Raw genomic sequence first — 19225 nt, forward strand, 5'->3', positions numbered from 1 at the left:
GCATTCTAGTTTCTGTTCTCTCATTCACTTCCTGGTTTGCATCGTTTGTTCATGTAAGAACTACATTTCCCAGTATGCATTGCGGCACGCCCAGTCATTCACACCTCCTTGAAGTCTCTAACACATAGAGAGCGTCCTGCCGCACAGATGTAGTTCCCAGGAGGGGGCGAGCATGTTACTGACCACCGCAGTAAACCCTCCCGTCACGGTGGTCAGTAAAATCAGACAAGCAGGAAGTGAACAGAACAGAGAAGAAATAGAGCAACTTCTGAGCAAAAACGAACAATGAGGAAGTGAAAAGAGGAATGTCTGCAGGTAAAGGATGCTTATTATGAAAAAAAAAATTTCCTTTACAACCCATTTAAACGTGTACTTACCACAAATGTAGCCAGTCAACAATCGTCCTATAGCAAGTCTATAACTTGCTTACTTGTTATGTAAATTACATGTACATAGATAATGCTATGCCTTGAAACAATTGCATCAAAATACATAGAAACAGATATCAACAGATATCAACAAAATGAGCAGCATCTGTGCATGCAAGCTGTCCAGACAGTATCTATTCAGCCTAAGCATGCCTAGGCTTGCCCAAAAAATGCCAGTTTCACCTATTATGCAATGTGCCCTGACTTCAAGTCTGGGCATGCATGAGCTACACAAACCATCTTATAACATAAGCAAAAAGTAACCTTACAAAAAAAAAAAAAAAAATTATATATATATATATATATATATATATATATATATATATATATATATATATATATATATATATATATATATATATATATATATATATATATACACACACACATATATACATACATACATACACGTATGTATTATATATATCGTATTTATCGGCGTATACCGCGCACTTTTTTGCCCTGAAAATCAGGGCAAAATCTTGGGTGCGCGATATACGCTTCCCACGCTGTGTTTGAACCACTGCACCGGCATATACCGAGCGCAGTACACTCGGGTATAGTCGGGCAGGCTCGTCCTGTGCGTCCTTTATGCGAGAGGAGCAGAGTCTGCCCGACTATACCCGAGTGTACTGTGCTCGGTATATGTCGGCGCAGTGGTTCAAACACAGCGCGGGAATCGAGCGGGGAGGACACCACGATGGCCGCAGAAGGACACCGGACCGGACGCGATGGACGACGGGCAAGACACCGACGAGGGGCATCCAAGCTAAGTATTTTTTTTTTTCCAGGAATTTTCCTTCAAGTTCGGGGGTGCGCGCTATACGCTGGGGCGTGTTATGGCAAGATAAATACGGTATATGAAAAAAATGGGAAAAAACTGATTATCTCTATAAAACGGTATGTGATAGAATTAAAGGTTATTTTTGCAGTCAAAAAATCTATAAAAGATACACCCAAAAGTGTTCAGGAAGCAACATCTTTGTTGTCCAGTGTGTTTAACTGATGTTAAAGCTTTAGCTTGTTGTATGCAATTTTTTTGGGCATAAACTAAGAAACGGAATAAAAAAAAAAAAATCATATCAACCAATTGCTTCATTTAATTTAAATTTGTATCAGCCTAAGGACCTCAAAATCGATTTAAGACCAGTTTCCACACTTCCCTTCCCCTTTGGAGGAACTAGTATATTTGAGCAGCCACCGATTTAGCTAAACAGCAACCTCGTTGGTTTAGGTCCAATGAGAGATATGGTACAAAAACAAAAAAGGTAAACATGTCTAAACACTGCTTTACTAAACTTGAAATAAAGGATCTTAATACTTTGCCAATCTGTACATATAGAAGACAACTAAATCAGATCTCCAGCAACTTTCCAATGTCTGAGAACAATGTAGTTTAAGTTCCCCTTAGCAGCATTTTTACCTATAATACTTTTGTGCGACTTAAAATTTGTCCCCTTCGCTTATTTTACATTTTTTTGTTTTCCTGTGTTAATTTTTTAATCATAACTGGATGACTGCCATGGTTACATACATCACACATGGACCCCATAAATGAGGAGTTAAATGGTTGTTGGAAATATCTTAAAGCAGATGTCACAGAGTTCAGCAAACCCACTGTGTCACCAAGGTCGACAGCTGACTAAAAGGCAGGACAGATGTTAGAGCGGTGCAAGTCCATGGACAGATGGTCAGAACAAACAGCGGATAGTAGCAGAGTTAGCTAGCTGATGGGACTCATCCTAAAAAATAAAGTCTAGTTCCAGACAGCTAAATAGAGAAATGACTGAAAACAGCAGAGGTTACAGAGTGATGATCAGAATAAGCACAGTCAAGCTTAGCACAAATGCAGTCCAAACAATTCAGAAAAACAATCCAAGGCATTAGCAGTCAGACAGAAACCAGAAAATTCTTCAGGGTTTTCATCGGACCAAACCGATCGTGTGTGGGCCCCATCGGTTATTTATCCATAGGTTAAAAAAAAGCAATCTGGTTTTAAATTTAACCGATGGATACCTAACCGATAGAAAAAAACGATCGTTTGTAGGCATGTCCATCGGTTTAAAATCCACGCATGCTCAGAATCAAATCGACGCATGCTTGGAAGCATTGAACTACGTTTTTTTTCAGCACGTCGTTGTGTTTTACGTCACCGCGTTCTGACAAGATCGTTTTTTTAACCAATGGTGTGTAGGCACGACGGACCATCAGTCAGCTTCATCGGTTTACCGATGAAAACGGTCCATCAGAACGTTTTCATCAGATGGACCGATCGTGTGCACAGGGCTTTAGTTGACGAACACCGCAAATGCTTTGTCCTTGTTGGAATGGACAAATAAGAAGATACATTAAAACTCTGCTCCAGACTCCCTCTAGTGCTGGCTGTATTATTTTGGTCACACTATGTAGGTAAAAAGGGATATTCAGCCAACAGGTAGAGAATGTTTTAAGGTGAACTTGATTTTAGGGTTCCTAAATAAAGTCGTTTAGAAAATCGTTAGGCAAGCTTGTTTACAATAGGTAAAGCTCCTGAGAAGAGACCTATCATGTCTGCTTATTGCCTGTGTAACATGATTTGTGATGGGAAAGACTTGTGGGTTTTGTGGAATAGACGGCGGAACTTAAAAATGCATTATGTAAAGATGCACAATACAAGTAGAAGTGTCATAAGGCTCTTGTTGTAAATACCAAGATTGTATTTCTCTATCGCCATAGTCCATCCTTGGCATTTAGACAGCAAATACCTAATGCTATGTTGGTGATACTTGCAAGTGCGGGTGAGGGTGTTGTAGCATGACCCTGGATTGTGGAATGGGAAATATAAAGCTGTGGGGGAGGAGGAAACAAGAGCAAAATTTATGGAAATATTCTATACTTTTTCATGGCCCAATTCCGCTTTAAAAGACACCCTTTAAGCCACAGGTGTCAAACACAAGGCCCGTGGGCCGAATCTGGCCCTCCGGACCATTTCATGTGGCCCTTGCACCTCTTCTGCAGCTGCCGGAGAGCTCCAGCCCTCCTCTGGTTCTCCTCCAGAACCTTACTTTCTGCTTTCAAGCAATGCATTTAGCTTCTTCCCAGCAGCATAAGGTAAGGGCGGTACACTGTGATGTAAGTGAGAGTGGGGGACTCATCGTCTGATGGTGGGGTGGCTCTTGACATCTAATGTAAGGGGAGAGTATGCGCTGGACATCTAATCTTACACATACAACTGGCAATCATAATGCTGATGTGTCCCACAATGAAATGGAGTTTGACACCTTTGCTTTAAGCAATAGAGGGGCCAGAGCTTACTGATTTTTTTCCTACATCCTTGCTATAAAACAACATGAAGGTCTTGTAGACAAGGATGCAAGATCATTTCAAGGAAACTTGTATTGAGAATACTATGGAAGCTGCCAGTGCTGACCATCTACCAAAAATACTGACTGCCTGAACTTTTGATTTTCTTTCTTTAGTTTTCTGAGACACTGACCCACCCCCCCCAAAAAAAAAAAGTACCCATATATTGAAAGAGTGAAGTCAAAGCTTTTAACTTGCTTTGTTGTTCCAGGTCAGTAGGGATGTGCTCAGGCATGTTCGGATCCTAGTCCAAACTCACCCTCAATGATCCTGCCAGGAAGCGGTCACTGTCCTTGACCAATCAAAAGCAGTCGGGCATTCTCTTTTTCTTTTTTATAAAAGAAAATAAATTAATAAACTGCAATTCCCAGTCGGGGCATTCGCAACCCTGAAATTGCGTGTATACATGCCTATTGAATACATGCAGCTGCAGGACAGGGAATGCCTTGGCCACTTATGATTGGCACAGTGCACATGACAGTGGGATAGCGCAGGTGGGTTTGGACCAGGATTCAAACACAGCTATGCTTATCTTTACAGGTCAATAAGTCAGAATGTATTGAATTAATTAGATTAGCATGACTAACATGTTTCTAGTTTTTTCAAAAGGGCAGGTAAACAATGGTAGCCTGTATACCTCCTTTGTTTTTTAAGGACAGCTTGAGATCAATTCATGCTTTGTTTTTATTCCTCCAACTAATTTAATCTGAATGCATGGAACACGCACCAAATACATGGTCAACACAGCTTAAACATCTGTGTATTTTGGTTACATAATAGCACTTTGTTCAGGGTCGAAACTATACTTAACATTTTTTAAATTACTATTAAATAATAAATATAGAATATGATACCTGGCTGGAGCATAAACTGTTATTTTTTAGGAACAGAAAAATGAAACACATACCTCAGCAATGCGCACTGTGTATGGCTGTCCATGGAAGGTGGGGGCATTGTCATTGACATCACCAACTTGTATGTTCGCTTTCATTTTTGTGACCTGAGGATTAACAAGACAAGTTGTTCAACCACAATCTGCCATATGCTGTTTATCTGGTACCATAATACAACATTTTAGTACTTAAATTCAAGTGGTTCTAAAGACTGGATATTTTGTACCTTAATGCATTCCCTGCATCATGGTAAAAAATGTCCCAAAGTTTGTATCACCCCCTCACCTCCCTTTAGCCTAGGCAAGGGCGGATCCAGAGTCTAGTCTCGGGAGGGGCACTGCCAGAAAATAAGGTGTTGCTTACAGAACTCAATTAGGTGTCCGGTGTGTCCGCTGCAATGTTGCAGTACCGCTAAAAAAAATCAATGATCACGGCCATTACTAGTAAAAAATATTTAAATATAAATGCCATAAATCTATCCCATAGTTTGTAGACGATTGTCAGTGACTGCATACATGGTAGTGCAAGAGATGGTCAGAGACTGCAGACGTGCTACAAGAGATGGTCAGAGAATGCAGACATGATACAGGAGATGGTCAGAGACTGCAGACATGGTACAAGGGATGGTCAGAGACTGCAGACATGATACAAGAGATGGTCAGAGACTGCAGACATGGTACAAGAGATGGTCAGCGACTGCAGACATGGTACAAGGGATGGTCAGAGACTGCAGACGTGGTACAAGGGATGGTCATGGTACAAGGGATGGTCAGAGACTGGAGACATGGTACAAGAGATCAATGCAGCCTCATCAGTGCCCATCATTGCAGCCTCACTGTACATATGAATGCAACCCCACTGTATATATGAACGCAGCCCCACTTTTGTATATTAATGCAGTCCCACTTTTGTATATAAATGCAGCCCCACTTTTGTATATAAATGCAGCCCCGTTTTTGTATATAAATACAGCCCCACTTTTGTATATGAATGCAGCCCCACTTTTGTATATAAACGCAGTCCCACTTTTGTATATAAATGCAGTCCCACTTTTGTATATAAATGCAGTCCCACTTTTGTATATAAATGCAGTCCCACTTTTGTATATAAATGCAGTCCCACTTTTGTATATAAATGCAGTCCCACTTTTGTATATAAATGCAGTCCCACTTTTGTATATAAATGCAGTCCCACTTTTGTATATAAATGCAGCACCACTTTGTATATAAATTCAGCACCACTTTGTATATAAATTCAGCACCACTTTTGTATATAAATTCAGTCCCACTTTTGTATATAAATTCAGTCCCACTTTTGTATATAAATTCAGTCCCACTTTTGTATATGAATGCAGTCCCACTTTTGTATATAAATGCAGCCCCACTTTTGTATATAAATGCAGCCCCACTTTTGTATATAAATGCAGCCCCACTGTATATAAATGCAGCCCCACTTTTGTATATGAATGCAGCCCCACTTTTGTCTATGAATGCAGTCCCACGTTTGTCTATGAATGCAGTCCCACGTTTTTGTCTATGAATGCAGTCCCACGTTTTTGTCTATGAATGCAGTCCCACGTTTGTCTATGAATGCAGTCCCACTTTTGTCTATGAATGCAGTCCCACTTTTGTCTATGAATGCAGCCCCACTTTGTATATGAATGCAGCCCCACTTTGTATATTAATGCAGCCCCACTTTTGTATATGAATGAAGCCCCACTGTGCATGGCACTCATCATAGCATTGCCTCGATCACACACAGCATGCATCTCCTCTCCCGACGTGTGTCATGGAACAAACAGGAGCTGTAGGTCTGTGTTCGGCAGGGCAGTGTGCTCCAGCAAGGTCCCCCCCCCTTGACGGGCTTGTGTGATAGACAAAACACTGATTCAATCAGTGTTCCATCTCCATCTACTATCACACAAGCAGGTCTAGCCAAGGCAGCACAGCCGAACACAGACCCAGCTCTCACACACAGCGAGAGATGCCCGGTGTCATACATGCAGGAGAGAGAGGGAGCGCTGCAGTCAGCTACAGCTCAAAGCAGCCTCAGGACAGGCAGCCTCCCGGACTGTCCTGAGGCTTATCATTTAAAAAATTATAAATATGGTTACATTTAATAAATATACTACATTTAGCAACTCACATGGTTGATGCTTAAAAGAGGCAGGCATGTATGCAGGCACCCGTGGTAAAGCTGTCCACATAGACCATCCTCCACACGGCCAGCTCTTACCACTGTCAGTCTGCAATTGTGACTGGGAAGACTACCCTGCAGTAGAGCGATCTGAAAGCGAGGCTTGAACCGCTCGTGGAAGGGATGACATCAATGGTCGTGCGGAGGAAGGTTTTTGTGGACATCTTTACCCCGGATCCCTGCATACTTAGATGTGCCTGTTTTAATCATCAACCATGTGAGTTTCTAAATGTTGTACCTTCATTAAATGTAACCATATTGCTACACTTAGAGGCGCCTCTCTTCTATTTTATACTTCGTTGTGACATGACTCTACTTATATCAAGACATCTCTTGTATATTAAGTCAAAATGTATTAAACATTTTTGCTCTTAAAATCAAGTGACTCTCAAACCAAGGTTTTATTGTATTTATTTTTAAATAGCCTAAAACCTACCTAAAAATGACATATCAATATTTTAAAGAAATATGCTAATCACTAATTGATTTGAATTGATTACATTGCTGGTATAAACCAATTAGTGCATTGGCAGCATTAGATTCATTCTCACTATTTTCAGCTAAAGAAATTTGATTTGTTAAACAGGAAACAAACCTGTCCCCTCTTCAGGCATTATCCAGATTCCAATACCATATATATTTAAAGTAAAAGGACAGCTGAAGAAAGTTCTAAGAAAGGACATTTCCTGCACAACCTTTCTTTTAATTGGTGATCTGTCTCCAGTATGTTCCAGCAGAAACCAGTGTGAACAAATCATTCTTTCCTCCACCTTTACTATCTCATCTTCCTTATCCTGTCCTGGTTTACCAATTATACATTTTTAAGTCATCAAATGAAAAAGTCATACATACCCCCTCGGAATCACTGACGGAAAATTCAACTGTGAATTCTGATTTAGACTGCAATGAAAAAACAGACAAAATAGGATTAGAAATAATGTTTATCTTCCGACACCAGAAATTTTAGTTTTTATGCTAAAAGCATAATTACATACAAAATACTCTTAGGAGAGGAGAAATGGGGAACTCAAAATATGGTATTGTGAGCTTATCATGTACAACCAAAACAATTACCGTTTCATGTCTTAAGTGTGTTCTTTTATTGTACTGATATATGCAGGGCCGGCGGTAGACTATTTTAGACTAGGCAAGACAAGCTTCTTGCACCCCCTGCCTCCCCCAAAAAATAAAGGCTCCAGATGCTGCCTTTACAGGGATGCTTTCTCACCTCCTTGCCAACATTAGCTCAGTGTGGAGACTGACTAGGGAGCTGGGATGTTGTGGGCAGGATGGCTTGCGCAGTACCTCATTGGCTGGATACCTCTTCTTCACGGATTGGCTGAAGTTTGCAGGAGACAGCTTGGTCTCCAACTAACATCATTCAATCCTCCAGCGGCATGCGGAATGCCGGCATAGTGTGTGGGGATCAGACCAGCCATCAGAAATTTTGGGACCCCTTAGGCCCCCGTACACATGGTCGGACCAAACCGATGAGACTGGCACGTCGGACCGTTTTCATCGGTTCACCTCTGAAGTGGCCGTACGGCCTGATATGTGTACACACCATCAGTCCAAAATCCGATCGGGTGAGAACGCGGTGACGTCAAACACACGACGTTCTGAATAAAACGAAGTTCAATGCTTCCAAGCATGCGTCGACTTGATTCTAAGCATGCGCGGGTTTTGAACCGATGCTTTTCTGTACTAACCATCGGTTTGGTCCGATGGGGCAGTGGTCCATCGGTTCAGTTTTGAAGCACGTTTAAAAATTTTGGACCGAAGGAAACCAGACCGATAGCTTATACACACGGTCGGTTTGGTCCGATGAAAATGAACTTCGGTTCATTCTCATAGGACCAAACGGACCGTGTGTACGGGGCCTTACACAGATTTAGGGCTGAGCCCCTTACATCAGAGTTTACCCCTTAGAGTCCACAAAGTTGCACCCCCCCTTACATCCTAAAAGTCCCCTGTCCTTAAAGGGGTTGTAAAGGTTTGTTTTTTATTTTCTAAATTGGTTCCTTTAAGCTAGTGCATTGTTGGTTCACTTACCTTTTCCTTTGATTTCCCTTCTAAATGTTTTTTTTTCTTTTTTTGAATTTCTCACTTCCTATTTCTCCTCAGTAAGCTTTCCACCATCATCCGAGTGGTGGAAAGTCATTTAAAACAGCTTACTGAACAGTTTACTCCGGAGGAACATATAAAACAAAATAAATCCACGCTATCTGATGGGTGAGCAGCTACAAAAACGAGTGAACAAAGGTAGAGAACAAACAAAACATACAATAAGTAGCGCTGGATAGTGATGTGAAATATCTATATCAATAAGTCCAATGACGAATGTGTAGAACGAAAAGGAGGAAAAGGACAAATATAGTAAATAAAGTCCAAAAATTTAAATGGTGAAAAAACTCGATAGATGTGTAGGACTGGATGAATGATTCCAGATCAGCAATGATACACTCGACAACGTGATACACACCGGTAAAATACCCGCCACCAATAATGCAGAGGCTTACCAAATAAATTGAACCCTAATGAGCCTACGCCCAGAGGGTCAATATAGCTGAATGTATATAAAGGCTGTGATGAAACAGGAACAAATCTTCATACGACCAATCACCCAAACGAAAAAGAGATGTCTAGTGCTTGAAGATGGTAGCTTCCAAACAGTCAAACCATAAGGCCGATGTATAAAGGAAGGGTAAAACAGAAGAAGCACATAGCATAATACCAGAGGCACTGAGCTTTTAATAATGGTTAGAAACACTTACATGTAAGTGGAAGAAATGAACATATCGATCAATATGTGCGTGGCAGCAGTGGAGTCACCCGACGCGTTTGACAAAAACTTGCTTCGTCTGGGGCATGCCTGATGACTGATGCCGCTCTCTCTTAAATGTACAATCTGACCCTAAACACAGGAACACACCCGGGAGCTCGTCCAATCAGAAACAACTTCCGGGTTAGCAGTCCAAATGGACCAAAAATATATGTATCCCTGATGAAAATAACCCACTTAGTATAAACACAAAAACGGGGAGATAAATAAAGGTGTTAAATATATTGAAAAAATAACCATAATAATGGATGGATCCAGCAGTAATAAAAAGGCATATAAGCCACATAACTGCATATCACAGACCAACAACCAATCGCGCACTGCGATGCGCGACAACGGTAACACGTGACTAATCACGTGGGATGCAATCGCCGCTGTGACCAATCACGCACCACGGCGTGCCATAGCAGTGTCACATGGCTCATCACGTGAGCTGTGTGTGACCTTCCGCATGGCGTGGAGCACAAACAACGGCCGCGTTCCAACAGCCGGATGTGAGGGACCCACCCCCTGGACATGTGCGGCTGCGCGTGCGCCACGTGACCCATACACTGACGTGCACGCCGCGTGACACGGACGCCGCATCCCAAGTCGCCGCTGAACCAATCATCACACCCCAAGTGACATGTTTAGGAAGTGAAGATAGAATTATATTCCAATGTAAATGAATGAGGAGAATCTGAAGGCCCCCTTGCATTCAATACCGGGATGAAGAAAAAATCCCCATGTTGGAACCAGAAAATTAATAAGCCCATACGCCTATTAAAAAACCCAGGGAAATAAAATGCATAAAAAAAAAAAAAATTGCAAAATATATATATATACAAATATATGTTAAAACGGCTCTAAAAACAAAACATCATATCTGATACTGAACTGTTAATTCGGGTCCCGAATATGACCTGAAGTAGAAATGGGGGGGGGGGGGTTAATAAACCAAAATCTAATAACTAGATATGATATATATAAAAATGTATCTCCAGAAGAACCATCTCCCATTGGACGAACCCCCAATAAAATTACATAACTATCTATACATACAAAAGATGTTGGAAAGACAGATATGCATATAAAAAGAAACTCCAAAGAAAAAAACAAAAATTAAATAAAATAAAATGTCAAAAACTCCGGAGGAACAGGAAGTGAGAAATTCAGATAAAGAAAAAAAAATTAGAAGGGAAATCGAAGGAAAAGGTAAGTGAACCAACAATGCACTTGCTTAAAGTAACCTATTTAGAAAATAAAAAATGTACCTTTACAACCCCTTTAAATCAGGGTCCTCAGTGTCCCCCCCCCCCCCTTACATCAGGGTTCCCATCCCAGATTTCACCTTACATTAGAATAGCAAAGTCTCCCCTTACATTAGGGTTTCCAGAGTCCCCGTGGCCATGGCTGCACCCTAGGAAGTAGTGCGCCTTAGCGGCTGCCTAGTTTTCCTAGTGTTAGCACCGGCCCTGGATAGATGAATTCATATATATGAACAATGAGGCCAGCAGAACAAAAAAAAAGCCTGACATGTTATTGCAGCCTTTTAGAGAAACTAAACATTGGGCGACAATCGATGCAAAATCGCTCTACAATTCCAGTGCCATAGAAAGTTAGCTGGATCGCAAGGGCGTCCCACCATTTGCAGCAATTCGGAATCGCAGGCAGAATCCGCGATCTGGAATGCCATAGTGTGAATGGAGCCTTAAGAAAAATGAAATGTTTACCCTAACAAATGCAGCCATTAAATAAAGTAATGGCATTTTCAAATATTATACAGTGTTCATCACAAAAATGAAATGGAAGATAGATGTGTACATAAATTGGGCGCAATTACTTCATTAAAAATTTAGCATTAATTTAGACAACAGCTCAAATGAAATAGAGTCCTACCTGTCAAAAAGTTTGTAATCTGTTAATCCAAACTTGTGATTTGTACACCACGCTGCATAGCCAGACATCTGAGACTGCCACAGTGTTGTAGCTTCTTTGCCTGCCCCTTCCTGCTCACTAGATCCCAAGGCTGATTTATTAAAGGATTTCAGAATGTTCACACAAAAAATGTTTGAAGATTCGCTTCAATCATGTGAAAAGAAAATACCTGTTTACCTATTTCATCTGTGCATAACTGGATAATTAAAGTGAATATTCACACAATATACTGTGTGAAGATGTTCAACTCTTTTAGTAAACCAGCCTCAAGGACTCAACAGCATTTGGTGGTTGGGAATGCACAGGTGTGTTTTTACTTCTACCATGTGAGTGATGTTTTATATAATTTATTAACCACTTACAGACCAATCCCATTTTTGACACTTGTTGTTTAGATAAATCAATATTTTTTGCTACAAAATTACTTAGAACCCCCAAACATTATATATATATTTTTTTAGCAAGTATCTGGACAATAAAATGGCAGTTGTTGCAATATTTTATTTGGTATTTGTGCAGCGGTCTTTCAAACGCATTTTAAAATAAGAAAACAGTAAAGTTAGCCCCATTTTTGGGGATGTTACGCAGAGTAAACAGATAACAAACATGTAACGGTTGAAAATTGCACACACTCGAACAACGGTACTTAAAGGGGTTGTAAACCCTTAATGTTTTTCACCTAAATGCATTCTATGCATTAAGGTTAAAAACCTCCATGTGTAGCAGCCCCCGTTTTACTTAACTGAACACTGTCTCTCCGGGGCTGGGAACAAGCACACCCGCTCTCTCGGGTCCTGATTGGATAGATTGATGGCAGCACGGCCATTGGCTCCCACTGCTGTCAATCAAATATAATGATACGGGAGCCAGGGGTGAGGCTGAGTCCTGCTGTCTGTGTGAATGGTGTCCCTAGGGAAGCGCTTCCCAGGGGGGGGGCATTTAATGCCAGAAGAGGAGGTTCGGGGCCACTCTGTGAAAAACCCTTGCACAGAGGAGGGAAGTATGACATGTTTGTTTTTTTAAATGTACCTTCAGTCCCCTTTCACACTGGTGCGGTGGGTGCGTCGGCAGTAAAGCGCCGCTATTTTTAGCAGTAAATTTACCGTAAATTTTGCGGCGCTTTTCAGCCTTTAGCAGGGAAGTTTTAACCCCCGCTAGCAACCAAAAAAGGGTTAAAATCACCTAAACCGCCGCTTTGCAGGCTGTATAGGCGCGGTGCTAACTAATTACAATGGTCGGGAGCGGTGAAGGAGCGGTATACACACCACTCCTTCACCGCTCCAAAGATGCTGCTAGCAGGACATTTTTTAGTGGTGGCCATCTTGTCATTCAAGACAAGCAGGTTAGACTTTAAATCAGTGATAGCCGCCGAAAAAGTCGATTTAGCCTAGGTTCACACTGCTGCGAATTCAAAATCACGGTAAAATGCACGATTTTACCGCGATTTCGCAGCTGCAATTTTGCCGCGATTTTGCCGCAATTTAATGTAAAAGTAGTACAGGAACTACTTTTTGAAATCGCAAATGCGGCGTCGCACTGATTAGGACAGTGCCATTGCCGACAATTGCCGCCGATTTGAGATGTGATTTGACATGTCAAATCGCATCTCAAATCGTTCCAAATCGTACCCAGTGTGAACCAGGGCTAAATGTCAGCTGCAAACACTGACATGTCAGCTGATTGCGAGTCCTCGCTGTAGTCCTCTGGTGCATGTGTCGGCGCCATCTTGTCCCCGGGCCCACTGCTTCTCATCAGCGCCTGTTTTTTTAAGCTATCTGAGATGTTTCTCCCTTTGTATACCGCTGAGGTACGCCGGGGTCTCGAGTGCGGTGTCCGGTAGCTCTGTCTGCTCATTATCAAGGGCGAACATGTTTTAGTGTCCTGCCAGTGCACCGCTCCAGTGTGAAAGCCCTTGGGCTTTCACACTGGATTGTGAGGAGCTGCTCTTTCAGGGCGCTTTGCAGGCCCTATTTTTAGCGTTATAGCTCCTGCAAAGCGCCTCAGCGTGAAAGGGGTCTTAGTGTCTCTTTAAAAAACTCCATAGTCAACACTTTAAAAAAAAGTTAATGGTTATCAGATTAGGGTTACAGAGAAGGTCTAGTGCTATAATTATTGCTCACATTCTGGCAATCACGGCGATACCTCTCATGTGTGATTTTAACACCATTTACATTTGCCGATGCGACTTACATATACGTTTTCTTTGATGTACGAGCACGAGGGGATGGGGGCGCTTTAAAAAAAATATTTTTTTAACAATGATGTCCTCTTAAAAATATATATATGTACATGATCACTTGTATTGCTGTCATGAGGAATGTAAACATCCCTTGTGACAGTAATAGGTGGTGACAGGTACTCTTTATGGAGGGATCGGGGGTCTAAAAGACCCAAAATCCCTCCTTTGCACTTCAAAGTATTCAGATCACCAAAATCTATTATTCTGAACACAGTATTTTTTTTTTAAATCAGCGTCATTGGCAGCCGAGTAAACCGGACATGACGTTGTTTCCCGGAATTTTACTACGGAGACCCAATCAAAGCCAAATCCGGCTTCGTTCAGATGACAGCCTAGCCTGGCGGATGCGCTACATAGTGGCTCGGGTCTCTGTGTGGGACAGGAGGCCCAGGAAAAGCGCCAGGAGCCGCGGGAGGGAGTAGCGTCCCCTCCCGATGCCTGGGGTCAGGGCTGGACTGGGACTTCATCCAGACCAGCCCAGGGCATAACACATCAGGGTACAGTGCACATCAGGGCATAGTACAGAGCTCAGCACATCAGGCTACTGGGTACAGCACATCAGGGTACAGAGCCCAGCAGGGCACGGGGCACATCAGGGCACAACACGTATAGGGCACATCAGGGCACATCACATCAGGGTACAGGGCATAGTACATTAGGGCCCATCACAGCACATCAGGGCACACCACATTGAGTCATAGCACATCGGGGCAAGGGGCACGGGGCACATCAGATCACATCGGGGCACATCAGATCACATCGGGGCACATAGCACATCAGGACACGGGGGAAAACATCAGGACACATAGCACATCAGGGCATGGAGCACAGGGCACGGAGCACAGGGCACATGGCACATCAGGGAATGGGGCACATAGCACATGAGGGCACAGAGCACAGGGCACATCAGAGCAAGGGGGACAGGGCACATGGCACATCAGGACACGGGGCACATCAGGGCATTAGGCACATAGCACATCAGGGCACGGGGCATGGAGCACATCAGGGCATGTAGCACAGGGAACATAGCACATCATGGCGCAGGGCACATCAGGACACGGGGTACATCATGGCACAGAGCACATCAGGGCACATCGTTTACCAGCCAGCATGCAGAGTAGCGCAGGAAGCGTGTGTAATAGGTTATTTAACATGTCACGCTGCTCCCCGCCCCCCGGCGGCCCCTGCTCTCTTCTCATCCATCCCAGATGATGTCACAAGCAAATGGGGATGGACGAGAATAGAGGAGGGGCCGCCGGGGGGCGGGGAGCAGCCGCAGAGTGACATGAGAGAGAACTTATTACACACGCTTCCTGCGCTACTCTGCATGCATTGCTAGCTAAATCTCTATCTACCCGTCAGCCGCCAGCTGTTGGCGATTGATGGGTAGATTGCAGCGGACTTCTGACCAGCCCACTGAGCCATTGACCCCCCGGGAAACTCCCGGTAGTCCCGATGGCCAGTCCATCCCTGCCTGGGATAACGGCCAAGCAGATCAGTCATTATCATCATATAGCCGACCGCCGCTCTGAAAAACAGTACCGGGGTATAGCCTGCATCTGCAGACTATACCACGATACATCTACTTCCTCCTACCGATGTACCGATACGGCAGTTTGCATGAAGTGGTTAATCTGGATTGAGATCTATGCACTATGAGGAGTGTCCCTTTATGTGATTGATCAAGCTTTGGAGAAGGTGTTTGTTTTGGCTTGACAGAGCATACTAATATTGGAGACCTCACCTGATTGCTGCCCGTTGCGTGTTTGAGCTTTGAAAAGAGGGTATGCTAGAATATGCTAGAAAATGTCTTCAACCAATGCTGGAGACTTCAGCTGTATGAAATGAATCATAAATCACACAGTGGCTTAAAGCTGGCCATACTTGGATTGAAATTTGGCCGGTTCATGAGGGACTGGTCCAGATTCAACCCATGTTCGGGCAGGCTGATTGTACCCAAGTCAATCCATCAATTCACCTGGATACAAACAGCCTGTTGGATTATTTACATGCGATTACTGCCGGCCTCTACAGCCAAAAGTAGTAATCATTGTGTTCTGCTGACCAGGAAGGCTCCCCACGCCCCCTGCAGGCAGAACACGAGAGAGCATTCCCTGACTGCGTTGATGGGAGAATCAATTTTCTTTCCTTCCACTCCTGGTGGAATAAAACAAAATCCAATCATTTGTGGGCTGCTTAACCCCCTTAGTGGTAAACCCGAGCGTGACTCTGTGTGGGTTTCCAATGTTAGGATCGGTATCCCCGAGTCACGCTCGGGGTGGACGTGCAGAGTGTGCAGCGGCGCGGCTTACCTGCTCGCTGAATACACAGGCAAGTTACTTACCTTGTCCCTGGATCCAGCAATGCTCGATTCACAGTGTCCCCGTGTGCCGCCGATCTCCGTTCCCTGCAACGTTACGACGCACGGGGGCGGAGAACGGCGCCAAATTCAAAAAAGTAAACAAACACTATACATACAGTATACTGTAATCTTATAGATTACAGTACTGTATGTAAAAAATACACACCCCCCTTGTCCCTAGTGGTCTCCCCAGTGCCCTACATGTACTTTTATATAATAAAAACTGTTCTTTCTCCCTGCAAACTGTAGATTGTCCAAAAGTGTCCCTTTATGTCAAAAATGGTTTTAGATCAGCTAGAAAACAGCGATAATAAATTATAATCACTTGCAGAATTGTGCGATAGCGATTTGTGGGGAAATACGTCATAAAAAAATAAAAGTAATGACAGCGACAATTCTGCAACTGAGCAAATTTCAGTGATTTTGAGTTGATTACATTATTGAATAATTTTTATTATAATTATATTATTATTTGTTATAATTATTTATAATTATTTATTATATTATAATTTATAATTTTGTTTTAAAAAAAAAAATCATACCCGGGATGCCTACAAGACTCTTGTTTGGTCAGATTTAAGTGAGTTATTCCTAAAAAAGACAGGCCTACAGTATAAAACGCCAAATTTCCTTGCAAAATAATTGTACCGCTTTTGGTACGTAATTCCAGACAGAATCATACCGCCAGGGAGGTTAATAGAGCTTAAGAAGCTTAAGTAGTAAAAGTATCATTGATGGAATTTCCACTGCCATTGTGTCTTCTGTACAGGGTTTGCAGAGTCTGGCCACTACAGTCCTTGAATGGTATAACATGATAGTGGGTAAGTCAACCTCCCAGCACCTACACATAATAAAGATATAAATACATTAAGGGATTACCAATAGTGATGATAGAATGGCTTTCAGAGGAGCAGGTCCGATGTTGGCTGTACATAATGGCGCCACTAATGGAGCCTGTATTCATGTACAGTTATCACAGACCAAACAAAGGTTGTTTATCCGCTCCTAAAATGTAAATGCTCATCATTGTCATCAGCTAATTTCCTGCCCTGAAGGAAGTTGCTGGGTGATTTAGAGAAGCCTCATCTCAGGTGTCGCTATCATACAGCAGCAGCGACCTGCAGAGAGATTGCTAGAAATCCATCTCAGGCCCCCAGGCTCTGCCTGCAGTTATCTCAAACAATACCAGACACTGTCTGCTAGGCTTTTCTGTATAAAAACATCATAAACCACTTCATCCCACACTACCTGCCTAAACAGCATTTTTGCGTATGCATTCCCCTTTGCTTTTTCTGTTATAAAATTGAGCAAGAATCCATTTTACAAAACTTGTAAAAGAATTAGCTACATTATAATAAAAATGTATTCTGATCCCCAAAAATCAGGTGGATTGATCATCTGGTCTTAAATCTTATATGTATCAGATTTATTTAAAAAGTAAGTCCATGCAGAACTAATATCTCATAGATCTTTATGGCAATCGGACAATGGCTGGTTAGTGCTGCCCCTAGCAGAACTAGGGTCGTGTGTTTAAATCTCAACCATGGCACTATCTGCCTGGAGTTTGCATGTTCTACCTGTGCCTGTGTGGGTTTTTTCCTACACTCCAAAGACATGCTGGTAGGTTAATTGGCTCCTATCTAAGGGCCAGATCCACAAAGAGCCGGCGTAACGTAAAAATTCCCATTTAAGTTACACTGCCTTAAAATTTCTACCTAAGTGCCCGATCCACAAAGCACTTACCTAGAAATATTCGGCTGTGTAACTTAAATTCCGCCGGCGCAAGGCGTTCCTCTTCAAATGGGGGCGATTCCCATTTAAATTAGGCGCGCTCCCGCGCCGGCCGTACTGCGCATGCTCGTGACGTCATTTGTTGCGTCGGGAAAAAAAAAAGATACGCCGGGGAAAAAAAAAAGATATGCCGGGAAAAAAAAAAAAGATACGGCGAAAAAAAAAAAAAAAAACGCGTCGCTGGACAGAAGGGTCTGCTTTTACAAGGTGTAAACAGTTTACACTTTGTAAAAGCAGCCCTAATTTTACGATTGCAAACTAAAACTTACGGAGAAAAAACAAAGCTGAAAAGCTTTGTGGATCTCTGTAAGTGCTAATTTGCATACCCGAGGCGGCATTTCGACGCAAAATGCCCCCAGCGGCGGATGCGGTACTGCATCCTAAGATCCGACAGTGTAAGTCCCTTACACATGTCGGATCTTCTGTCTATCTCTTGGAAACTGATTCTGTGGATCAGTTCCAAAGATAGAAACAGGGATACGACGGCGTATTAGTAGATACGACAGCGTATCCCTTTTGAGGATCTGGCCCTAAATTCCCCCTAGTATGTGTATGTATGAATGTGAGTCAATGACCTTAGATTGTAAGCTCTTTGAGGACAGCGACTGATAAAAGTACATTATATTATGAAAAGTATTGGGGCGTCTTCCTTTACACACACATGAACTTTAATGGCATCCCAGTCTTAGTCCATAGGGTTCAATATTGAATTGCCCCACCCTTTGCAGCTATAACAGCTTCAACTCTTCTGGGAGGGCTGTCCACAAGGTTTAGGAGTGTCTATGGGAATGTTTGACCATTCTTCCAGAAGCGCATTTGTGAACTCAGGCACTGAAATGGATGAGAAAGCCTGGCTCAAAGTCTCCGCTCTAATTCATACCAAAAGTATTCTATCGGGTTGAGGTCAGGACTGTGTAGGTCAGTCAAGTTCTTCCACCCCAAACTCCCTCGTCCATGTCTTTATGGACCTTGCTTTGTGCACTGGTGCGCAGTCATGTTGGAACAGGAAGGGGCCAATCCCAAATTGTTCCCACAAAGTTGGGAGCATAAAAACTGTCCAAAATGTCTTGGTATGCTTATGCCTTAAGAGTTTCCTTACTGGAACTAAGGAGCCAAGCCCAACCCCTGAAAAACAACCCCACACTATAAGCCCCCCTCCACCAAATGATTTGGACCAGTGCAGAAAGCAAGGTCCATAAAGACATGGATGAGCAA

The 19225-nt window shown here is 42.8% G+C and overlaps 1 protein-coding gene across 1 annotated transcript in view; it reads right to left on the reverse strand.

The window, feature by feature from the left end:
- The window catches only part of LOC120910431 (cadherin-23-like), a 299339-nt gene that overhangs the window by 267638 nt on the left and 12476 nt on the right, over nt 1–19225 (reverse strand). Inside the window, exons 2-3 of the mRNA XM_040322191.1 lie at nt 7712–7759; nt 4678–4770 (exon numbers count right to left, since the gene is read on the reverse strand). Of these exons, the coding sequence (XP_040178125.1) occupies nt 4678–4761 (84 nt within the window). The 5' untranslated portion in view covers nt 4762–4770; nt 7712–7759. The remainder of the gene's footprint in view (nt 1–4677; nt 4771–7711; nt 7760–19225) is intronic.

Source organism: Rana temporaria, chromosome 8 (genome assembly GCF_905171775.1).
Source record: "Rana temporaria chromosome 8, aRanTem1.1, whole genome shotgun sequence".
Taxonomy (NCBI): domain Eukaryota; kingdom Metazoa; phylum Chordata; class Amphibia; order Anura; family Ranidae; genus Rana; species Rana temporaria.